General features: G+C 63.1%; 1 protein-coding gene across 7 annotated transcripts in view; it reads left to right on the forward strand.

Moving 5' to 3' along the window:
- Positions 1–21577, forward strand: part of PLXNB2 (plexin B2) — a 30076-nt gene extending 8499 nt beyond the window's left edge. For 2 of the 7 annotated variants that reach the window (XM_034986020.1, XM_034986021.1), the window contains exons 2-36: positions 3575–3627; positions 7769–8855; positions 9209–9391; positions 9478–9606; positions 10166–10266; positions 10366–10492; positions 10850–11003; positions 11591–11705; positions 11786–11894; positions 11976–12077; positions 12575–12667; positions 12930–13011; positions 13092–13252; positions 13360–13508; positions 13666–13774; positions 13885–14021; positions 14158–14328; positions 14734–14863; positions 14975–15202; positions 15291–15467; positions 15561–15700; positions 15819–15919; positions 16107–16336; positions 16450–16631; positions 16941–17007; positions 17158–17304; positions 17816–18208; positions 18295–18379; positions 18941–19095; positions 19178–19338; positions 19416–19563; positions 19943–20007; positions 20186–20261; positions 20560–20634; positions 20714–21577. In XM_034986020.1, the coding sequence (XP_034841911.1) occupies positions 7782–8855; positions 9209–9391; positions 9478–9606; positions 10166–10266; positions 10366–10492; positions 10850–11003; positions 11591–11705; positions 11786–11894; positions 11976–12077; positions 12575–12667; positions 12930–13011; positions 13092–13252; positions 13360–13508; positions 13666–13774; positions 13885–14021; positions 14158–14328; positions 14734–14863; positions 14975–15202; positions 15291–15467; positions 15561–15700; positions 15819–15919; positions 16107–16336; positions 16450–16631; positions 16941–17007; positions 17158–17304; positions 17816–18208; positions 18295–18379; positions 18941–19095; positions 19178–19338; positions 19416–19563; positions 19943–20007; positions 20186–20261; positions 20560–20634; positions 20714–20818 (5661 nt within the window). In that variant the 5' untranslated portion in view covers positions 3575–3627; positions 7769–7781 and the 3' untranslated portion in view covers positions 20819–21577. Of the gene's footprint in view, positions 1–3574; positions 3628–4207; positions 4390–7768; positions 8856–9208; positions 9392–9477; positions 9607–10165; positions 10267–10365; positions 10493–10849; positions 11004–11590; positions 11706–11785; positions 11895–11975; positions 12078–12574; positions 12668–12929; positions 13012–13091; positions 13253–13359; positions 13509–13665; positions 13775–13884; positions 14022–14157; positions 14329–14733; positions 14864–14974; positions 15203–15290; positions 15468–15560; positions 15701–15818; positions 15920–16106; positions 16337–16449; positions 16632–16940; positions 17008–17157; positions 17305–17815; positions 18209–18294; positions 18380–18940; positions 19096–19177; positions 19339–19415; positions 19564–19942; positions 20008–20185; positions 20262–20559; positions 20635–20713 lie in introns of all 7 variants that reach the window. The other 5 variants (XM_034986027.1, XM_034986022.1, XM_034986025.1 and 2 more) reach the window with 5 other exon arrangements.
- The last annotated feature ends 4355 nt before the right edge of the window (positions 21578–25932 follow it).

Consider the following 25932-nt stretch of genomic DNA (forward strand, 5'->3'; position numbering starts at 1 on the left):
GCTAGGGACAGCCCCCAAGCTGGACCCCACCTCCACCAGGCCTAGGTGCTGTGTATTGTTTTGATTTCAGCGTTAAGAAATGGCTCAGTCTGTGTTGACTAGAGAACAGTGGCCTGGACTTTGGCCGGCACCCCAGACAGAGCCTTCCCTCAGGTGGGGCTGGGGGCTGTGGAGGGGGAAACTGACAGGCCCCAGCTCTGGAGCCCGGTGTGGAGTGAGGACTCTGCCCTTCCTGTTTAGGGGCCTTCTGTTGACCTTTTTGGGGGTGGGGGGTGCAGAACCTGCCCATGCAAGGGGCCGGTTGCCCGTGACTTAGAGGAAGACAGAACCTGCGGGGAACCACAGGGACCCATCTGGCAAGAGACTCTTACTGCTTCCTGCTCAGGAGGAGGTGTGGGGGAGAGACCTGCCTCCCATCCATGCTCTGACTGGGGCAGGGAATAGCGCCATGTGTGAGGCTTGGGGATCAGCCGCAGGGGCACCTGTGTGTTCAGCCCCTCCATTTGTGATGCCATCAGCTTCCTGGTTCACTGGGCTCAGGCCCGCAGGTGCCCATCAGCCAGCTCCTGTGTTCAGATGTGCTCGTGGCAGGCCTGTCAGTGAAGGCTGTAGACCGCGGAGGATGAGTGACCATCCTACAGGGCCAGGTCAGGGTGGGTATCTCGAGATTCTGAGGGATGGGTAGTTTTCTGGGCAAGGTGTGGGGGAGAGCAAAGCAGAGACATCAGAGTCACCCAGAGTACCACCCCCACTGTAGGCACAGCCAAAGCACTTCGACACATGGATTTGCTTACACTTCATGGCAGTTCACTGAGATCGATTTTGTGATTACCCCCATTTTACATGGGGAAACTGAGGCACGGTGTAGCTTTGTAAATAACCCACATCACCAAGATAGAAATTGACAGAGAGCTGGCGTTTGAATCCAGAAGTCTGGCTCCAGGGGTGCCTGGCTGGCTCAGTCGGTGGAGTGTGTGACTCCTGATCTCAGGGTTGTGAGTTCGAGCCCCAGGCTGGGTGTAGAGGTAACTTAAAAATAAAATATTTTAAACCAAAACAAAAGACAAAAGTCTGGCTCCAGAGTTGTGCCCTTGAGGCTCTTCCGTGTGGCGGTGTTGGGTGTGTGTGTCTGTGAGAGACTAGCCATGGCCTCAGTGGCCTGTGGTTGCACAGGAGAGTGGCCTTCCTGAGGCAAGAAAGCCTGGCTGTTGGGGGAGGGATGGACTAGCTGAGAGAAGCTGGGGCCCCAGCAGGATTGGGTGGTTGAGAGAGGCATCCTTTTTTTTTTGAAAGATTTTATTTATTTATTTGACAGAGACAGAGATAGCGAGAGCAGGAACACAAGCCCTGGGAGTGGGAGAGGGAGAGCAGGCTTCCGCTGAGGAGGGAACCCGATGTGGGACTCGATCCCAGGACCCTGGGATCACGACCTGAGCCGAAGGCAGACACTTAACGACTGAGCCACCCAGGCGCCCTGAGAGAGGCATCCTTGAGTTAGGAAAGGCCCCAGGACTTGGTGGCTGAGGAAGGGAGAGGTCCAGGTTTCATTCTGCAGGAAGTTTTGGCTGGAGGAGCCTGATGTTGGAAGAAGAAATCAGTGGGCTGCCTCTGGGAGGGTCTGAGAGTAGGACCCAGCAGGGTCAATCAGGATAGGTCCCTGGAGGGGGTTGTGTGCCTGTGGGGGCTGGGTGGATGAGTGTGTGTAGGCTCAGGAAGAAGGTGTCCCTTGGAAGAGGCCAGCCTCTCTTGGATTTGCCTGCCCCAGACAGAAACACACCACCCTGCCTGGGGGCTGGGGATTCCTAGGCATGCCCCGGGTTGAAGTTCAGAGCAGACACACACACACACACACACACACCCCTGTCTGGGGGCTGAGGACTCAGGCAGGCCCTCAGGGCATGCCTGAGTCCTCAGGGTGAACTTCACCTCAGGGTGAAGTTCAGAGGCTAGATGGAGGAGGTTGAGGCATCAGGCAGAGAGGCACACAGAGGCCGGCATGCTGTCCCTTCAGGTGGGAGGTCTGCATGAACTGTTCAGTCCATGTGCTGTGGACCCCAGCGCAGTTTCCACCTGTGACGGCCACAGCCTCCAGGCCAGGCCAGCCCCTGCTTTCTCAAGAGACTGCATCATACTGACGCCCAGTGGTTTGCCCCCTGAATTTGCCTGTGGAGTGGCCCTTTGCCCCTTTCACACAGGCTGCATTCACTGCCCTGCCCTCCTTGCCCCAGCTGGTCTCCTTGGATCTGCCATAGGTTCTGCCCGGGTTTGCTCTCCAGGAATGTATGTTAGAGTGTGCCGCACAGGACTCTGTGGGATGGGGGTGGGCAAGGGCCTGGGCCTTGTGGAGGAGGTGTTGGAGGCACAGTGGTGAGGGTGGGGGGCAACCGGTCTGGGAGCCAAAGGGGGGAGCAGGAGTGGCTGAACCTTGGATGTGGGAGGGGCTGGCATTGGCCAGGAAAGATGATTGGGTCCAGAAAGCCATATCCTAAAGCAGAGTGGAGCTGGAGGGGGTGGGCTAGGGGGAGGCAATCATTATCATTAGGTATATACCCCTTTTTATTTAGACAATATGTGAATATATCCCTGTAACATTTTTTCAAAAATTGGTAAATGAAGTTATTTTGCTATCCCAGTCCCCTCTTCCCTGCCCCCAGGCTTTACTACCATTTTCAGTTTGAAAGAAAGCTTCTAGAACTTCTCAGCAATTAAATTGATGTCCACATACACGCCCATGGAGACACATGGGCTCCTGTACCATGGCAGCCCCTGACATGTCTAGGCTCCGTGGAACTCAGCACAGACCTCCCCCGTGTGGGCCTGGTTGGGTTTTTTTGGAGGGGGGGGGGAGCTCTGGTTGGATGCTGGGTAGTTGCTACATTTTCATCATGATAAACCATGCCAAGAAGTATCCTTGGACAGGTCTCCCCCGTGGATGTACATGGATATTTATGGAAGATGATAGGGTACAAGAGCAAGCTTTACTGAGTGCTACAGTGTAACAGGCTCTCTGGAGGCTTTCCTGAATGAATCATGTAGTCCTTACAGACTCCTGGGGGGAGTTCACTAGGACTATCTCCATTTTACAGATGGGGAAGTGAGGCAAAGAGAAGTAACTTGCCCAAGGTCACACAGCTAGTAAGTAGAATTTGGGGGTCCGGGGTATGCTTATTTTTCAGAAAGCAATTTATACTTTAATCAAATATATGTAGCTACTTTTAAAAAGGTAGCTGGTACCAACAGACTTAATAATGAAAGGGAGCTGTTCCTCGCCCTGTTTTTCCCCGGGCCTTTTTGAGCAGAGAGAGGGATGTGTCAGGCTTGTATTCTGGACAGACCAAGTGGGTGTGTGTGCTTGCGGTGCTGGGCCAAGGGACCTGGAGGCTGGTGTCTGAGGGAAGGGCTGTGTTGGGAGCAGGGTGGAGGAGGCAGAGGAGGTTGGGGGTTTCCTGCTCCAGGTGGCAAAGGCCAGATGAGATCTCTTGAGTTGCTGCCCCCCCCCCCCATATGGAGCAGAGGAGATGGGGGAGGCAGGCCAGGCTTGTGGTCAGACCACTGTTGCTCCTTTGCTTCCTAGAGAATCTTGATGCGGGCCCAGAGCAGAGACTGAGCTGGACGACTGGAGCCTCGGTGAGTGGAGGCCGGGCCCCACCTGGGGAAGGCAGTGGGGGGCTACGGCCACACAGTGAGGCTAGAGCCTTCCACTGGCTGTGGGTGGTGACCTTGAGGCTCTGGTCTGGCTGGGCCCAGTGTGCACAGACCCAAGTGCCCTGGGACGCCTGGGTGGCTCAGTTGATGAAGCCTCCGACTTGATTTCGGCTCAGGTCATGATCTCAGGGTCGTGAGATTGAGCCCTATGTCAGGCTCTGTGCTTAGTGCAGAGTCAGCTTGAGATTCTCCCTCTCCCTCTGCCCACCCCCCAAGTGTGTGTGTGCTCTCTTGCTCTCTCAAATAAATAAATCTAAAAAAAAAATATGTCCTGCCCATGGGGGCCACTCCCAGCCAGTGCCCCCACCCCCTGCCCCCAGTTCTCTGAGACCAAGCTTTCCTTGGGAGGGTGGGCTCTACAGTGAGCCTGGCAGGAGAGCTGGATTCTGGAACGAGGACTGGGAATTTGGGCTTGGGGGAGGAGTGCCTGTCCAGACATTTTCTGGGCCAGCAACAGGCCGGAGTTTGTGCAGCTTTTTGGAAGTGCACCTCCGGACTTCAGCCAGGAAGAAGGCCGTCTGATGCCCTTAAGGAAATCCCCGCCAGCCCCGGTGAGCCAGGGGTCCTGGGGCTGCCTTCAAAACAGGAAGCGCCCGTTCCAGGAACGCCAGGAACGCCAGCGGCAGGAAGCTTTGCTGGCTGTGCCTGGCGCCTCCCGCACGGTGGCTTGAGCTCCCCGGTCAGGTGGGTCACCCTTTGCTCCGGGACCTGCCCAGGCAGGTCACCTGAGGCTTTGTTTATCCAGGAAGTGGGGTGGGGGGAGCTGCTGCCTCTGGAGTGTGACCCAAGTCTCTCCTGCCACCCTGGATGACTTGGGCTCAGCCTGGGTGGGGGGTGAGTTTGGACACTGGGCTTTAAGCCTCACTCTGCCCACCACCCAGAGGGGTCCTGGGGCAGGAGTGTGGGTGGTGAACAGCACGGTATCTGGATCAGCTTTAACGCCTGTGGCAGGATCTGGTCCAGCTCTCCCTGATGACATACCCAGAAGTTTGAGCAGTTACGGTGTAAGACCTGGGGGGCCCTGGGGCAGAGGACGAGGCTGAGGGAGGGTCCAGAACAAGCTTTTTCAGAACAGGAGTGCCCCAAGAGTTCCCCCACTTGGTCAGCTATGTCTTTGGGTCCTGGCCCCGCTTACAGACCAGCAGAGGAGCCCTGGGCTCCTTGGGTCCACGTGGGGCGATCCACCCGACCACCGACCGCTGCCCAGGCCACTGCCGACCACTGCTAACTGCTCCCGGGGTGGCCTGGACTCTGGCCCCGCCCCCGCGCCCCGTCCCCGCCCGCCTGCACTCCCTCCCTGGGCCCCGGGAACATTCCATTCATTCCGAGCTCCAGCAGGCCGGTGGGAGCCGACAGGGGCCCGGGTCGTGGCGGTGACGCGGGGACCCGGGTGAGCGCGGCCGGGTGGGGGAGGGCCAGCCTGGGCAGGAGGCCGAGGGGCCGGGAGGCCCACGTCCCCACCCCCTTTGCCCTAGGCGGCGACGCAGAGTGGACTTTGGGCCCTGACACTGCGCTAAGGGCGGGGGGAGGGCGAGGGGGCGGGTCTTTGGGTGCTTTCCTTCCCCGGGAGGGACGGGGGGGGGGGGGGGGGGGGGGGAGGGACTGTACCCGCGGGCACCCAAGCGGCCAGGGCGGCCAGGGCCTGGTGCGCCTGGTTCTGCGCAGTCTCAGAGTCAGGGACAGCCCGGCTCCGCGCTGGGGATCTCCCAGACTGTGCTCGCCTCTCTCCCAGAGAGGGGTCTGCAGAGGTAGGAACCCCTACCGTTCAGTGGGATGCCCTGAAGGGCTTATGAAATCTTTCTATCTCTGACTAAAGCCGTGACCATCTCCCCTATCAGGGGTCACCCTGGCTCTCCTCCTACCACCCTGCCTTGGGCCACCTTCACTTCACCCTGGTACTGCCCAGCCTTCTGCCCCAGGCAGCCAGGGTCTCCTTACCAGGTCCCTGCTGTCTCCCCTTCTGGACATGCTCCAGGTAACCTGTGGGTAGCCCCTTTTCCAGTGGTTGGCGAGGAGGGCATGTGAGGTCACCAGGGGCCAGGCAAGAACTCTGCACTCCAGTACAAGGTGGGGGTTCCCTGCAGGGGCAGCAGGGGCCCTGCAGTGATTCTGAGGTAGAGAGGGCTTTGTCAGTTGGTTGCTTCTTGGTTATACTTCCTCGAGAGGTTTGAGGAAGGTTGTGGATACTCGGAACAGAGGGATGCGGGGGGATGGCGAACAGCCACAGCCTGGGGCCCGAGCAAAGAAGGAAGCCGGCTTGGGCGCCTGGGTGGCTCAGTCGGTTAAGCGACTGCCTTCGGCTCAGGTCATGATCCTGGAGTCCCGGGATCGAGTCCCGCATCGGGCTCCCTGCTCGGCGGGGCGTCTGCTTCTCCCTCTGACCCTCCTCCCTCTCATGTGCTCTGTCTCTCATTCTGTCTCGCAAATAAATAAAATCTTAAAAAAAAAAAAAAAAGAAGGAAGCCGGCTTGATGGAAGAATCACAGGTTCCATGAGAAAAAGCCAATTCGTTCCAGTAAACACAGCTTTGCCCAAAGCCAGTGCTCCAAAGAAATGTCTCCTCAGATGCTTTTCTGCCTTCCTGGAAGAGATGGACAGGACACGGGGCAAGTCAGGATGTGGACGGGGTAGTAGAAAAGAGATTGTTTCTCGGGGGAATAAGAGCCTATCCAGGGAGGTGGATGAACCAGCTCCTCTCCAAGGGCAGTGTGGGCTGCACTAGGAAGTCTGGGAGGCCAGGGCCTGGGCCCTTCATTCCCTTCTGCCATCCGGTCTGGCCCCACTCAGGCATAGGGTAATGCAGGTCTGCCCTAAATGTCATGCCAGACGCAGGCAGATTACAGTGGATGCAAGGGTGAGCGCTCATGCACGCATCTGGAGAGGGCACTTTGGGGTGCCAGCAGAGGATTGTACAGGGGTTTCTGACCAAGACAGAGCAGGTCACCCAAGGTGGGAGGTTTGGGACAGCCCCAAGATGGAAGAGGCCTAGAGACAGAATGGCCCTGCCTGAGTTTCCCGAGATCCCTGTGTCCCTGAGTTGGGGAGGGAGAACCACATACGCTCTGGTCCTCTCATCTGGGGACACTTTGTCTCACCCTGGCTTTAGCAGCTCATCCCTTGTACACATGGACACATGCGTGGGCCTGCGTATGTGCAGGAACGTGCCCAGACAGACACCTGCACAGCGGCTCGGCCCGCCCCAGCCCTGCAGGCAGCACACTCACTGTAGACTCCAGGCTCTCCCCCTCTCGGAGAGCTGGTGGATTCTGGAAATTCCTCCCAGGGTCCTGCTTCCTGTGTGCCTACACCTGAGTGTCCGCCGTGGGGAGCGCATAGGCAGGGTGGACGGACTGTTGTGGGTTCCTCTGCTGGTTCACCAGGGGGAGGTAGGTGGGGAGGCAGGGCTGAGCTGAGGTCCGAGTGGCTCTGGTGGGCAAATATAAATAAATGTGTGCTGGGGGCACGTGGCAGAAGAGTGTGCAACTCTTGATCTCGGGGTTGAGTTAAGCCCCATGTTGGATGTAGAGATTACTTTAAAAAAAAAAAAGTGTGTGCACCTTCCCTAATCCACACCGTTGGTTCCTCCTTTCCACTGGTTTTCTCTGTGTCTCTTGGGAGAATGCACCATGTGCAGAGAGTCAGATGAGCAACAGGTGTGCGGTTTGCATGTCCAGGGCCTGTCCCCTGTCAGCCGGGGCTTGTGCTCTGGGGCTTATGGAGCCCTGTGGTCACAAGGTGTGGGGAGGACACCTGCGTGAGTACCTGGGAGACTGTGTAGAGGAGGCGCTCCACTGCCTTGGAGGTGGGCCTGCAGGTGCTTTGACCCTGGTCAGTAGGTTGGGTTATAGGTTGAGCTTCTTGAGAAGGGCTGGGAGTCAGTCTCCTTGGAGAGGAGGACGACAGGGGGGCGGGCATTCCAGGTGTATCCTGCACGGCCCTGACCCTCGCTGGCCTGTGTTCTCGTTTTTTGGGCAGGGTCTGGAGAGGCCCTGGAGGGGGTGCTTCCTCTGCATGGGGGGCTCCTCCAAGCGGGGACTCCCCTGACCCTTCTTTCTTCCCACAGGGTGCCGGGGGCGATGGCTCTGCCACTCTGGGCCCTGACCCTCCTGGGCCTGGCGGGCGCAGGTGCAGGCCTGCGGCCCCGAAAGCTGGACATCTTCCGCAGCGACACCGAGCTGAACCACCTGGTTGTGGACGAGGCATCGGGCGTGGTGTACGTGGGGGCCGTGAATGTGCTCTACCAGCTGACTCCTGACCTGCAGCTGGGGCAGCAGGCGGTCACGGGCCCGGCCCGGGACAATAAGAAGTGCACGCCGCCCATTGAACAGAGCCAGTGCCACGAGGCTGTGCTCACCGACAACACCAACCAGCTCCTGCTGCTCGACCCGCCCGGGAAGCGCCTCGTCGAGTGCGGCAGCCTCTTCAAGGGCATCTGTGCCCTGCGTGCTCTGAGCAACATCTCCACCCGCCTCTTCTATGAGGACGGTAGCGGCGAGAAGTCCTTTGTGGCCAGCAATGATGAGAGTGTGACCACGGTGGGGCTGGTGAGCGCCACGAGCCCTGGTGGTGAAAGGGTTCTGTTCGTGGGCAAAGGCAATGGGCCCCACGACAACGGCATCATCGTGAGTACCCGCCTGCTGGACCGGGCCGAGGGCAGGGAGGCCTTCGAGGCCTACACGGACCACGCCACCTACAAGGCCGGATACCTGTCCACCAACACGCAGCAGTTCGTGGCTGCCTTTGAGGATGGCCTCTACGTTTTCTTCGTCTTCAACCAGCAGGACAAGCACCCGCCCCGTAACCGCACGCTCCTGGCTCGCATGTGCAAGCAAGACCCCTTCTATTACTCCTACCTGGAGATGGACCTGGAGTGCCTTGACCCCAGTGACCCCCAGGCCCCTGCCTTTGGCACCTGCTTGGCGGCCTCTCTGGCTGTGCTCAGTACCAGCAGGGTGCTGTACGCCGTCTTCAGCAGGGATGGCCGGGGCGGTGGGGGGCCCCGTGCGGGCCTCTGCCTGTTCCCGCTGGACGAGGTCCATGCCAAGATGGAGGCCAGCCGCAGTGCCTGCTACACTAGCACCCGGGAGGCGGGCCGCGACACCTTCTACAAGCCCTTCCACGGCGAGATCCAGTGTGGCGGCCACGGGCTGGTATGTGGCCTGCGCACCTGCTCCCACGGCCGGCCCGGCCTGCGTCTGTGTGGGTCTGCGTGTTGCTGCTGCGCCTGCGTGTCCCTGACCCCCAGCTTGTGGGGCCCGGGGGCGGTGTGTGTGAGGGGTCACTGTGTCGGGTCCGCCCCGCGGGCACTGCTTCCAGGGGTCTGATCAGTGCCAGGCCCGTGCTGGGCATCGGCCATGCGGTGCCTGCTTGGGGGGGTCCCTGATTCCACGGACCCTTGGTCCTGGGGACGTGTGTGGGGCCCACAGGTGCCGGGATCCCTTGTGGGGAGGGCGTCCGGAGCAAGGGGATGTGTACCCAGGGCTGACGACACCATGGTCCGCAGGGCGCCAGTGAGAGCTTCCCGTGTGGCTCTGAGCACCTGCCTTACCCGCTGGGCAGCAGAGACGGACTGACAGCCACGGCCGTGCTGTGGCGTGGCGGCCTGAACCTGACAGCCGTGGCGGTGACAGCGGAGAATGGCCACACGGTTGCCTTCCTGGGCACCTCCGATGGCCGGGTCCTCAAGGTGAGGCCTGGGGCTGGGGCAGGGCGGCTCCCGGGGGGCCATCTGCGCAAGACCCCCGTCTCACACACCTGCCCTCACACCTGCAGGTCTACCTTGCCCCGGACGGCAGCTCCGCGGAGTATGGCTCCATCCTTGTGGAGATCAACAAGAGAATCAAGCGGGACCTGGTGCTGTCCCCGGATCTGGCCAGTCTTTACGCCATGACCCAGGACAAGGTGGGCCTGTGGATCCCCTGGAGAAGGGGCCTTGGCGGTCCAGGCCACTGTGAGAGGCCTAGAAGGGGGTGGGGGAGGATGGGAAGACTTCCTGGCGGCATCTTGACCCTGTCTCTCTCTAGTGCCTTCTTTGTGTCTGAAACTCGGTTTTGTCTGTGGCCCTGCCCCAGTTCCATTCTGACAGGGGCCCCCCAGTTTATTGGGGGACTGGTATAAGAGCCCTTCAAGGTGGTCTTGGGAGTATCCAGGTCGGCCAGGTGCCTCTTCCGGAGAGTGGGGTTAAAGGGCCTGAGCTGGCGCAGGGAGGCACCACAGCCGGGACCCCCATGATTTCTGGGACCCCACATTATCCCAGGCCAACCATAGCCACAGGGTAGGCCCATTCCAAGCCTGGAGGGCAACTGCTGCTGGACCCTCACCAGCAGGCCTTGCGTGGGTGTCAGGCTTTTAAGGCTCAGAGAGAAAGGTGGGATCAAGCCCATGACCCCAGGAATACCGGGGCCGGACAGGCAGGTCCTCGTGGCTGCCATCGTCCCACTCACTGTCCTGTTGCCCTCAGGTTTTCCGGTTCCCCGTGCAGGACTGTCTGAGCTATCCAACCTGCGAACAGTGCCGCAGCTCCCAGGACCCCTACTGCGGCTGGTGCGTCGTTGAGGGACGGTGAGTGCCTGGTACTCCAGGGGTCTCAGCCCTGCCCTGGGGGGTCTGGGGGTTTGGCTGACTAGTGGCCAGGACTGAGGCCACCCTCTGCCCCTGTAGATGCACCAGGAGGGCCGAGTGCTCACGGGCTGAGGAGAGCGGCCACTGGCTGTGGAGCCGTGACGAGTCCTGTGTAGCCATCACCGGGGCCCAGCCACAGAACATGAGCCGACGGGCCCAGGGGGAGGTGCGTGGTGGGGGTGGGCAGGGGTCGGGGGTTGGGCAGAGGTGGGGCTCCTGCTGGCCTGGGGCTGTTGGGTCGTCCAGGAGTACCGTGGCGTATTCTCCCTCTCTCTGGCCTGGGCTCTGGGCACTGAGCCTGAGGACAGGGAGCCTTTCCTTTGTTGGGTTCCCCTGGCCCTTGTGACCTGGGGGGGGCCCCATTCTAGGAGTTGCTGGTGTGCCCCCCAGGGGCCTGTTCTCAGTGCGATGGGGCCTTTTCCAAGGGGCCAGCTTATGCGTGCACACAGGAGTGCCAGAGAGCAGGACTGTGGGCAGGTGCCCGGGGCAGAGGTCCTGGTGTGAGCCGCACGCCCTTCCCCAGGTGCAGCTGACCGTCAGTCCCCTCCCAGCCCTGAGCGACGAAGACCAACTGCTGTGCCACTTTGGTGACTCACCAGCACACCCTGCCCGCGTGGAGGGGGATGCCGTCATCTGCAACTCCCCACGTACCATTCCTAACACGCCACCCGGCCAGGGTGAGGCCCCCATGCAGCTGCTGGGTGGGCAGCTACGGTCCCAGGGGTGCAGGCTGAGGTGGAGAGAGCACCTGCCTGGCTGGATCGAGATGGAGGCCCACAAGCGGTTCTGGTTCTGGAATCCCTGAGCCGTGGGTGTGGGGGCCGTGTACTCTTGGCACCAGGGGGCTGCCCGGCTTTGGGCATTGCTGTCCATGCTGAAGCCCCTCACGCCTCCCCAGCCCCGTCCAGCTTGAGATGGGTGGGGCTCTGAGTGTGGCCAGCGGAGGACGGCTTGCTGGTGCAGCAGGGGCCCGGCCGTGCTCTGCCCCAGGTGCTGAGGAACCACGACCCTCAGTGCCTGTAGGGACAGAGAGAGGGTCCAGGAGCCCAGAGCTGGGAGCCGGCGCTGGAGCCGAGATCTGATAGCGCTGGTGGGCCCAGCTGAGCCCAGTGCCAGTCACAGACCAGGGATTCCACCCTGGGCCCGTGGGAGCTGCGGTGGGGTGAGGATTTGGCTGCAGAGGCCCAGTGCCCACCTGCCCCCACCATGCCAGCCCTGTGTGCTGAGGCCCCTGCCTGATGCCGTCCCGATCTCCTGTTTACAGACCACGTGGCTGTGAACATCCAGCTCCTCTTCAGACGTGGCAGCATCTTCCTCACTTCCCATCTGTACCCCTTCTACGACTGCCGGGAGGCCATGAGCCTGGCGGAGAACCTGCCGTGAGTGTCTGGCTGGCCCAGTGTTCCCATTGCCCAGTCCCCACTGTGGGCCCCGCACTCCTCACCACCCTCTCCCCCAGGTGCATCTCCTGCGCGAGCAACCGCTGGACCTGCCAGTGGGACCTGCGCTACCATGAGTGTCGGGAGGCCTCCCCCAACCCTGAGGATGGCATTGTCCGCGCCCACATGGTGAGGGGCTGTGAGCACCCTGCAGGAGCTGGGCTGCTTGGCCATGGCCAGGCAGCCCTTCACCAGCCTTCTTCTCTCCAGGAGGACAACTGCCCCCAGTTCCTGAACCCCAGCCCACTGGTCATCCCCATGAACCACGAGACGGATGTAACCTTCCAGGGGAAGAACCTGGACACAGTGAAGGTGGCAGGAGCTTGTGGGGTGCTGCCCTGGGGGCAGGGCCTGCCCAATGAGGAAATGCCTGGGGGCCCAACAGGGGCCATGGGGCTAGTGCAGTGTCCGAGCGGCTCGTTCAGAGCCATTTTCCTGCAACACCAAAGTCCAGGTGCCTGGTGCGCATTCGAGCTTCCCCTGGCTCGGGACTCAGCACACGAGGGAGGTGCTCCACGTGTATTTGGGGACAGAAGGCAGCAGAGAGGCATTCGAATGGGCCTGGAGAACATAGGCAGAGAGCAACAGACGAGTGGGTTTGGGGTGTTGAGTGCTGGGCAGCTGGGACACTACTTGGTGAGGCGGGAGCAGGGCCGTGCTTCGGGGTTGACCGAGACGGGTCTGTCTGGGAGGGCCGGGTGCTCAGTTGGGATGGGAGTGCCCGACTGATGGGGGTGGGGCACAGAGAGGGTTCGGGGAAGGCAGGGTGGGAGGCCTGGCTGGGCCGTCCTGACCTCACTGCCTTGTAGGGCTCCTCTTTGCACGTGGGCAGCGACCTACTCAAGTTTGAGGAGCCAGTGAGCACGCAGGAACCGGGAACCTTCTTCTTTCGGACCCCAAAGGTGTGGCTCCCAGGGCAGGCGGGCCAGGCTGCTGGGTCCCGAGGAAGGCCTTGGGGGCGGGGTAGGGGATGCAGAGGGGGGGCCTTGGAATGTCTGTGTGTCCTGCCACCTGCCTGGAATCAAAGTGATCCTTTGTATGTCTGAGGCTCCAGCTTCCTGCCACCTGGAGGCCTCCCCCTGCTGCCCCTCGGCTGTGGGGGACTCCGTGGGCCAAACTAGGGGTGGGAGCAGGAAGGACAGTGTGTCCTTGCGTGTCCCCCAGCTGTCACATGATGCCAACGAGACGCTGCCTTTGCACCTGTATGTCAAGTCCTACGGCCAGAATGTCGACAGCAAGCTCCAAGGTGGGTGGGGTGGGCAGCTGGGGCTGGGTGGGGAGCAGGAAGCAGGGTGGCCCGCTGACCACTGGCTGCTTCCTCCGCAGTCACCCTCTACAACTGCTCCTTTGGCCGTGGTGACTGCAGTCTGTGCCTGGCGGCCAGCCCCGAGTACAAGTGTGTGTGGTGTGCGGGGCAGGGCAGGTGTGTGTACGAGGCTCTCTGCCTCAACAGCACCTCCGAGTGCCCAGCACCCGTCATCACCAGGGTGAGCCCTTGTGCCTGCCTGGCGGGGAGGGTCCCCGGCCTGCCCGCCTCCCCCGCACAGCCCCGCCTGCCCCAGCCGCTGGGTCAGCTGGGCTCTGCCAATTCCAGATCCACCCTGAGACGGGCCCACTGGGCGGGGGCATCCGAATCACCATCCTTGGGTCCAATTTGGGGGTCAGAGCAGAGGACGTCCAGAGGGTGACCGTGGCGGGCCAGAACTGCGTCTTTGAGCCGGAGCGCTATTCCGTGTCCACCCGGTGAGTGGGCGGCCTGAAGCCTGGGCTCCACTGGCTGGGCTGGGGGGGCCAGGTGATCCGGGTGGGCGAAGGAGGAGGACGGGATGCAGGCGTGCGTGGGTGCCCAGGGCTCGCACACCCACCGCTGAGTGTCCCACCTTGTCTGTGAATCACCCAGGATCGTGTGCGCCGTAGAGGCCGCCGCGGGGCCCATCACAGGGGGCGTCGTGGTGGACGTCAGTGGGAAGCTGGGTCACTCACCACCCCACGTCCAGTTCACCTACCAGGTAAGGGCCTGGCCTCTCGACCATTGAGGGTCACGTGTTGATGTGGGGTGGGGTGGGGTCGAGGCTCCAGCGCCCCAGCCCTGATCCGAGTGAATCTGTTGCTCCTCCAGCAGCCCCAGCCCCTCAGTGTGGAGCCAAAGCAGGGGCCACAGGCAGGCGGCACCACGCTGACCATCAGTGGTACCCACCTGGACACAGGCTCCGAGGAAGACGTGCGGGTGACCCTCAATGACGTCCCGTGTAAAGTGTGGGTGTCACCTGCGGGCTGGGGCTCTCTGGTCTGACCCTGAGTCTGCCCTGGAGCAGGCCATAGAGCCAGCCTGACCCACTGACCCCCTGGCCTGGGGCTGGGCTTGACGCTGACTTGCAACCCCCCCCCCCAGGACGCAGTTCGGGGCACAGCTCCAGTGTGTCACTGGCCCGCAGTCCGTTCTGGGGGAGCTGCCCCTGGAGATTTACTACGGGGGCTCCCGGGTGCCCAACCCTGGTGTCATCTTCACCTACCGCGAGAATCCCGTGCTGCGGGCCTTCGAACCGCTGCGAAGCTTCGTCAGGTGTGGCCTCCGTCTCCTCCCTGGGGGCAGTGGTGCTACAGGACCCCCCACCACCCCCACCCCCTTCCGCTACTTCCCAGGCACTCTCTGCCTGCCGGGCTTGTGAGGATGTGGTAGGGCTGGGCCTCCAGAGAAGCCCACTGCACCCCCAGATCCGCTTCCTTCCGGAAACCCAGATGGGCAGCGCTCCCCCCACTTCTGACAAGCGCTGGCAGTGGTCACAGTCCTGTGCTCAGAGCTTGACCCCCAACCCTGTCTCAGCCACATGGATACCCAAGAGCAGAGTGGGCTTGGGGACTCCAGACCCTGCCCTCCCCCAGCCCACCGTGTGGCCAGCATCTGGGTCGGGGAGCTGCTTGCCGAGTCATGCCCACTCAGGCACGGCCTCCCCGCCCCCGTCCCCAGTGGTGGCCGTAGCATCAACGTCACGGGGCAGGGCTTCAGCCTGATCCAGAGGTTCGCCATGGTGGTCATAGCCGAGCCCCTGCAGTCCTGGCGGCGGCGGCGGGAGGCCGGACCCCTGCAGCCCGTGACGGTCAGTCTTGGTGTTGGCGGGGGACTCCGCTCCAACGTGGCCCGTTCAGCAAGTGCAGGGTAGGGATGGGGCCTGGGCCACGCGGCCTGACGGCCTGGCCTCGGCCTGCAGGTCGTGGGCAAGGAGTACATATTCCACAACGACTCCAAGGTCGTGTTCTCGTCCCCCGCGGTCCCCGAGGAGCCCGAGGCCTACAATCTCACTGCACTCATCCAGATGGACGGGCACCGGGCCCTGCTCAGGACCGAGGCCGGTGCCTTCGAGTACGTGGCCGACCCCACCTTTGAGAACTTCACGGGGGGTGTCAAGAAGCAGGTCAACAAGCTCATCCATGCCCGGGTGAGGACTGGCCACAGCCTGGGGGGTCCGCAGGGGAGGCAGCCCGAGCTCTGGTCCCTGACTCCCTCCTGGTCACGGGGACCCGCAGGGCACTAATCTGAACAAGGCAATGACGCTTCACGAGGCCGAGGCGTTTGTGGGAGCTGAGCGCTGCGTCATGAAGACACTGACCGAGACGGACCTGTACTGTGAGCCTCCGGAGGTGCAGCCGCCCCCCAAGCGGCGGCAGAAGCGGGACACCACACACAACCTGCCGGAGTTCATTGTGCGTGTGGTCACGCGGGCGCAGCTTGGGCTGGGGTGGGGGCACGGAGGGGCCCAGCCACACGGTCCTTGCTGAGCCCGCCCCTCCCTGCAGGTGAAGTTTGGCTCCCGAGAGTGGGTTCTGGGCCGCGTGGAGTATGACACGAGGGTGAGCGACGTGCCCCTCAGCCTCATCCTGCCGCTGGTCATCGTGCCCATGGTGGTGGTCATCGCTGTGTCTGTCTACTGTTACTGGTGAGCCCCTCCCCCTCCTGCCCGGCCCTCTGGCCACGCAGCCAGCACGACACCGAGGCTCGGAGCCATCGGGTGGCCTGCCCCCGGCCAGGCCCCGTCAACCTCCCTGTGCCGGCAGGAGGAAGAGCCAACAGGCAGAGCGTGAGTACGAGAAGATCAAGTCCCAGCTGGAGGGCTTGGAGGAGAGCGTGCGTGACCGTTGCAAGAAGGAGTTTACAGGTAGGGTCGCCTGGCAGGGGCAGGCAGGATCTTCGGGCTGCCCAGACCCCGGGGTCCCCAAGGGCACGTCTTGGGGACTGGAACGCAGGGGAGGACGACCTTGAAAGAGGCTGCATCCGGAGAGGCAGAGGTGGGCGGGGTGGCCGGCGGTTGGCGGCTGGGACGCCTCACCCTGACCTCCCCCCAGACCTGATGATCGAGATGGAGGACCAGACCAACGATGTGCACGAGGCAGGCATCCCCGTGCTGGACTACAAGACCTACACCGACCGCGTCTTCTTCCTGCCCTCCAAGGACGGCGACAAGGATGTGATGATCACGGGCAGGCTGGACATCCCGGAGTCGCGGCGGCCTGTGGTGGAGCAGGCTCTGTACCAGTTCTCCAACCTGCTCAACAGCAAGTCCTTCCTGGTCACTGTGAGTGGGGCCGGGTCTGTGCGCGGGTTGGGGAGGGGCAAGCAGAGCCTCCGGCCGCGGAAGGGACACTGGGCCAGGGTGCTCACATGGTCTTCGGCTGGGGGCCCTCGCAGTTCATCCACACCCTGGAGAGCCAGCGTGAGTTCTCCGCCCGCGCCAAGGTCTACTTCGCATCCCTGCTGACCGTGGCGCTGCATGGGAAACTGGAGTATTACACAGACATCATGCGCACGCTCTTTCTGGAGCTCATGGAGCAGTACGTGGTGGCCAAGAACCCCAAGCTGATGCTGCGCAGGTGTGTGGGCAGGCTGTGTGGATGGAGGTGGGGGTGGGGCGGGGCTGATCCCAGCACCTGGGCTGCCAAGAGATGGAGGCGGGGAGGAGGCACGGCAGGGCACAGCAGTCTCTGCTGGTCCCCTTGGCATCAGCTCTTGGTACGATGGGGTGCAAGATGATGAGTCCAGCACGTGGTCACTCCAGGCTGTGTGTATGCATTCGGACGGGGACCCAGGGCCTGGGCAGGCGTCCTGTGGGTGCCTGGAGGAGCCAGCTGGGCCCCAGGGCACTGAGGGATCCCTTGGCAAACACCTCTTTGCCTCTGCAGGTCTGAGACGGTGGTAGAAAGGATGCTGTCCAACTGGATGTCCATCTGCCTGTATCAGTACCTCAAGGTGGGTTCCAGGTGGCCGGCCAGGGTTGGGGCAGGAGTGAGGTGGTGCTCTCCCCGCCCTCCCCCACACGCCCACATGCCTGTGTAGCATCGCCAGGTGGGTCCGGCACGGTCAGTTCCACCACGGCTGAAGTGCCCTCTGTTGCTCCAGGACAGTGCCGGCGAGCCTCTGTACAAGCTTTTCAAGGCCATCAAGCATCAGGTGGAGAAGGGGCCAGTAGACGCTGTGCAGAAGAAGGCCAAATACACCCTCAATGATACGGGGCTGCTGGGGGATGACGTGGAGTATGCGCCCCTGGTGAGCCCGGCGCCGAGGGAGGGGCTGGCGTGGGTCTGAGAGACTCCTCTCGGTGTTGCCAAGTTCTGGGCCAGCCTCAGTCCCAGAAGCTGGGTGCTGTTCGTGGACTCACATGGGCCCAGCTGGGTTCAGGCAGGTGTTGTGAGTCGCCTGAGGGGGTCTCTAGAGAGAGGCTCTGTGTGTCCTGGGCACCTGGGTCTGCTGCGGGCGTGTGTGGGGCCTGGGCATCCAGGTGTGCCTGGTGGTGAGCTTGTGTGCACAGGTGGGAGACAGCGTGGGGCACGTGATGCCCAGGAGTCGGCGCTCCCTGAGCTACTCTGTTCTCTGTCCTGTTGAGCCAGGGCTTGGGACAGGGCCAGGCCAGGCCGCCCCAGGTGTTCTCAGGGCTCAGAGCCACCCCCGCTCCTCCACCTGAGGGTGTGGCCATGAGGGCCCCGAGGCTGCTCCCACCTTGGCAGGCAGTGAGAGCTAGGGCCCCCACACTGGCTCTTCACCCCGTGTCCTCTGGCAGACGGTGAGCGTGATCGTCCAGGATGAAGGGACCGACGCCATCCCAGTCAAGGTGCTCAACTGTGACACCATCTCCCAGGTCAAGGAAAAGATCATTGACCAGGTGTACCGCATACAGCCATGCTCCCGATGGCCTAAGGCTGACAGTGTGGTGCTTGGTGAGCAAGGCCCCTGGGTCCCCTGGCGGGGGGTCCTGCCCTCGGACCCTGGTTGGGCAGGTGGGGTGCAGGGACAGCTGGAGGGAGCTGGGTGCCGTGCGGCTGGGCTCCAGGTGTCGTGCCGTGTCCTTCCAGAGTGGCGTCCTGGATCCACAGCCCAGATCCTGTCAGACCTGGACCTGACCTCTCAGCGGGAGGGCCGGTGGAAACGCATCAACACCCTGATGCACTACAACGTGAGTGCTGGTGCTGGGGCATGGGGAGGGCCGGGCTGCCCGCCTTGAGTGGGGGCGAGGCCCACCCTCACGATTGCGTGCGCCAGGTCCGGGATGGAGCCACTCTCATCCTGTCCACGGTGGGAGTCTCCCAACAGCCAGAGGACAGCCAGCCGGACCTGCCTGGGGAGCGTGAGTCCCCCCGCCTTTGCCTCGGCCCTTGTGGGCTCTGGAGGTCTGCGTGGACCAGGGGCCAGCCACCATGGCGGGGTGGGGGCTGCTGAGCTCCAGCCCTTGTCCTTCAGCGCCCCCCCGCTGCCCCCCCTGCAGGCCATGCCCTCGTCCTTCAGCGCCCCCCCGATGCCCGCCCTGCAGGCCATACCCTCGTCCTTCAGCGCCCCACCGCCCCCCTGCAGGCCATGCCCTCGTCCTTCAGCGCCCCCCCGCCCCCCTGCAGGCCATGCCCTTGTCCTTCAGTGCCCCACCGCCCCCCTGCAGGCCATGCCCTCGTCCTTCAGCGCCCCACCGCTGCCCCCCCTGCAGGCCATGCCCTCGTCCTTCAGCACCCCACCGCCCCCCTGCAGGCCATGCCGACGTCCTTCAGCACCCCACCGCCCCCCTGCAGGCCATGCCCTCGTCCTTCAGCGCCCCATCACTGCCCCCCCTGCAGGCCATGCCCTCGTCCTTCAGCGCCCCCCCCCCCCCCCCGCAGGCCATGCCCTCGTCCTTCAGCCCCCCCCCGCCCCCCTGCAGGCCATGCCCTCCTAGAGGAGGAGAACCGTGTGTGGCACCTGGTGCGGCCGACGGATGAGGTGGATGAGGGCAGGTCCAAGCGGGGCAGCGTGAAGGAGAAGGAACGCACCAAGGCCATCACGGAGATCTACTTGACCCGCCTGCTCTCCGTCAAGGTGGGCCGCAGTGCACATGGGCGCTTGCTGCCGGGCCAATGCCCGCCGGGCTCAGCTGAGCCCTTCCCCTACACTCCTGCAGGGCACGCTGCAGCAGTTTGTGGACAACTTCTTCCAGAGCGTCCTGGCGCCCGGGCATGCGGTGCCGCCCGCGGTTAAGTACTTCTTCGACTTCCTGGATGAGCAGGCGGAGAAGCATGACATTAAGGATGAGGACACCATCCACATCTGGAAGACCAACAGGTGGGAGCTCCTCCGTCCTGCAGCCCACTCTGTCCCAGGGTCTCAGCGGCCCCTCACTCCCTGTCGCTCTGCCTCAGTTTACCACTCCGGTTCTGGGTGAACATCCTCAAGAACCCCCATTTCATCTTCGACGTCCACGTTCACGAGGTGGTGGACGCCTCCCTGTCAGTCATCGCCCAGACCTTCATGGACGCTTGTACACGCACAGAGCACAAGCTGAGCCGCGTGAGTGGACCCTGCAGGCCGCTCTGGCGGGGTGGGGGGGTGTGGGCGGTTGCTCAGGAGGCGTGGAGGGACTGGGTGGGGTAGTATCCATGGGTGTGTGGGGGTGGCCTGGGGAAGCCGTGGCTGTGATGGGGGTGAGGAGGTGAGGAGAGGTCAGTCTGGGGTGTGGGTTCAGGAGAAAGGCAGGTGGGAGGTAGAGGGCCGGGGGCAGAGCCTGGCACCCCCCACCTTCACTCGTGGGAACCCACAGAATTGGAAGCCCCCCTCCTGTCTGTGCTAGGCAAGGGTGGCTCCCCGGTTGGGCCTCTGTCCCCCACACACCTTTTGTCTGTTGTGTGGGTGTGCTGAGTGGCTGGGCGCCTGGCTCTGTCCCCCACAGGACTCCCCCAGCAACAAGCTGCTCTACGCCAAGGAGATCTCCACCTACAAGAAGATGGTAGAGGAGTGAGTGCTCCCCTCCCCCCAGCCAGACCCTGGGCACCCACCCTTGACCCCACCCAGTGGGCCCCTGGGGGTGGTTCAGGCCTGTGACTGGGAGGGGGCTCTGCTGGGCAGCTTCAGGTCCAGCCTCCGGGACCCACTGCCCCACCCCTTCCCTAACCGTACCCCCACGCTCCTGCAGTTATTACAAGGGGATCAGGCAGATGGTGCAGGTCAGCGATCAGGACATGAACACACACTTGGCAGAGATTTCCCGGGTAAGAGGAGATGCAGGGGATGAACCAACTGACCCTACCCACACGAAGCACCCCCGCCCTTCCCCCAAAGTCCCCTGCTGAGTGGGGCTGGAGACTATTCTCTGGGGGGTGCCCAACCCCAGATGGGCTGTCCCCTGTGTGTGACCGCTATGCCCTGGGGAGAGGGGTTTGTGAGCAGTGTGTCTGTGTGGACGGGGTGTATGTCTGTGGCCATCCCACATCCCTCTGACATGCCTGGGACCCTTGGCCTGCTCCTCCGCCCTGGGTCTCACTCTCGTTCCCCTCCCCACGCCCCCAGGCACACACAGACTCCCTCAACACCCTTGTGGCCCTGCACCAGCTCTACCAGTACACGCAGAAGTACTATGACGAGGTATGGCGTGTGCTCTGGGGGAGGCAGCCCTCGGGTGGTCCCCTTCCCTGGCCTGCGGTCTGACGTGGCCCACCCTCAGATCATCAATGCCCTGGAGGAGGATCCCGCCGCCCAGAAGATGCAGCTGGCCTTCCGCCTCCAGCAGATCGCGGCTGCACTTGAGAACAAAGTCACAGACCTCTAACCTCTGACCTCTGCCACCACTGTCTCTGGGCACAGGTGCGTGATGCCCCGTGTCAGGCATTGGGCGGCCCTTGGAACACGAGGCCAAGTGGTGAGGCCCTTACCTTTCACCAGCAGAGGAAGAACCCCCGGGCGTCCACGTGTGGGTGCCCGTGGGAGCCCTCTCCTCGGTGTCTGGTGTCTGTGGCATCTTTCTCCTGAGCAATACCAGCACCAGCCCCCTCCTGCAGAACCAGCATCAGGTGTCCGTCACACCTCCCGAGCGATTCGCAAATGTGCCTTACGCCCCTGGCGCTGCGCTGGGTCGCTGGGGGCCGTGGGGCCTCAGCTCCCCTCCCTGAGCACCAGCAGCTGCCTGAGATCCCTGGGTTTGGCCTGTTCGGGTGGGGTGTGAGTGCCTGCAGCCCCCAGGGCCTAGTGCCCAGACTGTGTCTGTCTGCCCCGCCGGGACGGGAGGAGTAAAGCGGTACGATGCCTTCCTGACCTCACCTGGCCTGCCCTGTGGGGCGCTGGCACTCCGGGTGGACTCCGCACCATGGGCCCGACCTCCAAGGTCAAGCTGGACGTCAGACGTCGAGGCCCAGGTGGCCAGAGGGGCCCCAGCAGACGGGGGTCCAGGTTTCCGCCTGTCAGACAGGCTGTCCTGGAGGCCCTGCCCAGGTCTGGGGTTCGAGCAGCTCCGCCAGGACCACCCTCACCCCCACCCCCTTTTGTAAATCTTGTTAATTGTAAATCAAATAGAGCTGTCTTTTTCACTCTGCTGGTTGGCTGGGTTCCTCCTGGGGCGGCCGCAGACTGGCTGTCCGTGCTTGCCTGCCCCCGTTGCCAGGCCTGTCCTGCTTGAGATCTTCCTCTGGACACTAGCTCAGGTGGGCAGGTGGTTCCTCTGGGCCGCCAGGGCTGCCGTGGGGGCAGGGGAATGTGCAGCGGGGTCCATGCCCTCCCTGCCTGAGGGCTGGGCGAGGAGGTCTGGAGTGTGGAGAGGGGCTGACAGTGATCCCCGAACAGATTGGCTCCAGACGGGGACAGGGACGGGGACGGAGGTGGCTGGGAGTGGGTGGATCTGGCGCCATCTGGTGGCGAACATTCCCCGCCTGTCTTGCTTGGGCTGAGTGACTGGACCTGCCCCCCGCCCAGGGGTAGGCGTGGCTTGGGCTTACTGTCTGGACTTTGAGCTCTCAGGGACCGGTGTCCCCTTTTCTAAGGTGGGGGCACTTCACAGGCATGGTCCAGCCAGCACACATGAAGTCACTGCTGCGTGCAGACCCCACCAGACACTGGCATGACTCTGAGAGGGCCCTGGGTCCCCCTGCTTAGGCTGTGGGGCCACTAGGGTCAGCTCCTTGGTCCCAAGAACAGCTCCAGGATGACTTAGGACATAAATAAGGCTGAAGGGCCGTGTAACGGAGAGCGAGGGTACCTTTGCCGATGCCTGAGGGAGGGGGTCGTCTGGGATTCTGGTGATGGGGAAAGGGTGTAGCTCCCAGTCCCCATGCTGCATGCAAGGCCACAGCAGACAGGCCACCCAGTCCCCATGCTGCATGCAGGGCCACAGCAGACAGGCCACCCAGTCCCCATGCTGAATGCAGGGCCACAGACCGGCCACCCCGCAGCTCTCAGGCACACGCACGTGTCCACGCACACACAGCATCAGCATGTCGGGCCCCTCACTGAGTAGATACACCTGTTCAGGGCCTGCCCTGAGAGCGCTTTTAATGCTCCGAGGACGCCAACCCAGCAGAAAGGGGATTTCGTGTCTCCAAAACAAGGACGTGGTGGTGGTCCGGCCAGCCTCAGATACGGCTGGATTCAGGTGCTCACATGTTTTTAGGTTTCTGAACTTCCCAGCGTATGCTGCTGTGTCCTCAGTGGGGATGCTGTTCACAGGCAACCCCAGACTGTGTCTTCTCGACTTGGGGCATCGTCGTGGCTGGGGTTGGGCTAGGCCTTGGTCATGAGCCAGCTGTGCACGGGGGCAGCCCCACTGAAGCCACATGGAACAGGTGTGGATATCTCCCGCAAGGAAGGGGTACTAGGCAAACAACTGACATCCCCCATCCCAGGAACCCCAAAATGACACGGTTATGACCCACACTAGGTTCCCTGAGATTCAGCTGTTCAGAAGCAGGTGGGGCACAGTCTGGAAGTGCTAAGCTGTGGATGCCTGGGGCAGGGAGGTGGGAACCTAGAGGACGGGGCTTCCAGACTGGACCTCCACAAGCCGCTCCTGTCCCTCCGGAAACTGGACAGCCAGGCAAGAGCTGAGTCAGGACCCCCTTACATTCTGTGAAGCTTAGAGAGAGAGGAAGGGGCTGCAGATCCAACAGATGGGGTTACCCCCCATGGAGGACAGGAGTGTGAAGAGATCCAGGGGGCTGTCCTTTGATGGGGCCGGTGAAGGGTAGAAATTGGGCATGCATGTTGGGGTGCAAGGTGGCGGTGGTGGGGGTCAGACCAGCTTCGAATAGTCAGGATGCTGACAAACTGAGGGATGACCCACCCTCCTGTTTCTACTTCCCCAGTTCCTCCTAATGTAGGGTGCAGGGAGGCAAGGATGGGTGGAAGCCACACACAACCTCAGTGACCCAAGTTGCAGAAAATGGCCTAAGGCCATGCCCTGCTTGCTAAACATCATGAACATCCCCCCCATCACCTGGCCCCCATGACAGGAGGTCATTCTGACTTCAGAAGCGCAGCCAGGAGACCAGCAAGCGGCCAAAAAAGGGTGGCCTGGACCAGTGGAGGGGAAAAGTGGACATGGAGACAAGGAGTGGGATCTTGATACTGAGGGGCAACTGAATCCCAGGGGAGGGTGGAGGGAGACAGGGATGGGGGTCCTCAGGCCCAGGGCTGATGTCTGGGGAGGAAGCTCTTCCGCCTGGCTTCCCCACTTGTGCTCCGGCTCACACCTGAAGCACCTGCCACCCCCCCACCCCCCACACGGTGCTGCTCTCCACTCCACGCCACCCACTTCTCTGGGCTCAGGCCTCTCTCACCCAGGCCAAGCAACAGTCCTTCTGGACCTGGTGGCCAGGATGGTGCTGTGAACATGTCCAGCAGGGCTCCCCAACAGCCTGAGAACAAAAATGAAATCCCTGCTGTGGCCCCACCCAGCCTGCCACAACCCTCCAGCCCACCACCATCCTCTTCTGTTCAAGTCAGGCAGAGCCCTGGAGAGTCGGGACCGTGGACGCTTGGCCCAGCTCCACCGGCGTCTCCTCTCCAGGGGACTTCCTGACCTGTCCGGCCCTGTGACCTCTCCCCACCCTAACCACCACCGGAAACCCCCTGGTTACCCCTCTGCAGTATTACAACCCCGACCCTCCCCAGAAGGCAGCTTGGCCGGGATCCGCCAGCCTGGGGGCACCTGGGGATGAGTCCTGAGGGAGGGCCTCCGCTCCGCCCGACTCGCTGAGCGGGGGCCGGGCTCCCCTAGGGGCGGCACAATCCCACCCCCAGCCGGGGAGGGAGGGCGGGGCCTGTCGCCATGGGAACCTGGCCCGGGCCGGCGCAAACCAAGGCCACCCCCCTTGCGCCGGGCCGCGCGGCCAGCGCCCACCGTCCGCCGCTGAACGAGCCTCTTCCCGGCCGGTAGCTGAAGCTCCACAGACTCCGCCCAAAACCCCGGCGCGCCTCAGCCGGCTCGGGAGACGCACCGCAGGGCCGGGACTCCCAAGGAGGCGCGGACCGGGGCGGCTGCGGGAGGGGACGCCGGCGTCCTCCCCCCATCACCGCCCGGCCGACACCGGCTCCCAGAAGGGAAACTGAGGCTGGGGGTGGCTCGGGACTTGACCGAGGTCGTGCAAGGCTGGCCGGCTCGACTGGGACGCGGCCCACGCCACGGTCCGGGTTCGCTGGGCAGTTACGTTTGCCCGGTATTGCGTTGACATGTTTTATTTTGATCTGGCTGCCAATATTTAAAATCAGGAGATTTCACATAAAAACCCAGGCTTTAGTTTGTTTGGAAGGGGTAGAAGGTCGGGCAACACACAGCCCGATTGCCCACGTCCCTGGGAAACGGCAGCCGCCCCCCGTGCTCTCCCGACAGAGAGGGTCAGGGGGCATCTGTCACGGGGGCAATGCTGTCTCCGAACACTTGTCACTTTTAAGTGGGAAGTAAAGATGCGCTAGACAGATGCGGGGAGGCTGTCTCGCTGGAATGAGAACATTCCCCCGTCAGTGACAGCAGCCTGTGAGACATCATCCTTCCAGGCTGTGAGAGGACACGAGGGAACGTGTCGTGCGCGGAGGCGGAACTGCGGTTATGCACCGGAGGAGCGCCTCAGTACCTAGGAAAGTCAGGGCGGGCTTCCTGGGAGAGGTGACGGCTGCGGGGGGCGGGGTTGGAAGGAGGAGAGGTACCAGGAACCAAGAAGGACCCGTTTGGGGAGTAGCCCTTTATGGGTACAGCGCCTCGAAGGTCCCCGGGCGCCGCCGCTGTCCCTGGTCCTGACGGGCTGGTCCCCCAGGCCCGGCCAGGGCGGGAGGCCGCTCTCAGCCCACGGAAGTTTGCCAGGTGGCGAACCACACCGCCAGGGCCAGGACGGCCTCCAGGGACAGGGAAGCCGGCGAGCCCAGGATCCAGGCGCGTGCATCTGCCCACCCCCCAGGGCGGCCCAGCCAACCAAGCGTCCAGTTTTTCTACACTGATGAAAAAAATCTCTGCCCTGGCTTCTTTGATCGTGAGGGTTCCCCTCCGTTTCCGAGGGAGCGGGCTGCGTGGCGGGTGTCGTGCGGGGCCCGGAGCAGGGGGCGGGAGAGGAGGCGCAGACCGAGCGCCGGCAGGGGAGGGCGCGGGGAGCGGAGGCTGCCGAGAGGCGGTGGCGTCCTGGCTGGGGCGGCGCCCGGCCGAGCGCCGAATGCGGGCGGGTACTTGGGGAAGCGCGGGCCCCGGGAGGTAGAAGCGGGCCGGCGGCGAGCTGGACGCCGGCCGTCCCTCCCCCTGCGCGGGCGCAGCGGCCGCGGCCCGAGCCGGGGAGGGGACAGCAGGGCTGCTTGGCGCCGGGCCGCCGCCAGGCAGGGGCAGGAAGCCGCGCGTCTGTCCCCGCGCAACGCCCCCGGCCCCGCCCCGCGCCGCGCCGCCGCCCGCCGCCGCCTCCGCCCGCCGCCCTCCGT

This window comes from Mirounga leonina, unplaced genomic scaffold (genome assembly GCF_011800145.1).
Source record: "Mirounga leonina isolate KUSES-001 unplaced genomic scaffold, KU_Mleo_1.0 Mir_375, whole genome shotgun sequence".
Classification (NCBI taxonomy): Eukaryota; Metazoa; Chordata; class Mammalia; order Carnivora; family Phocidae; genus Mirounga; species Mirounga leonina.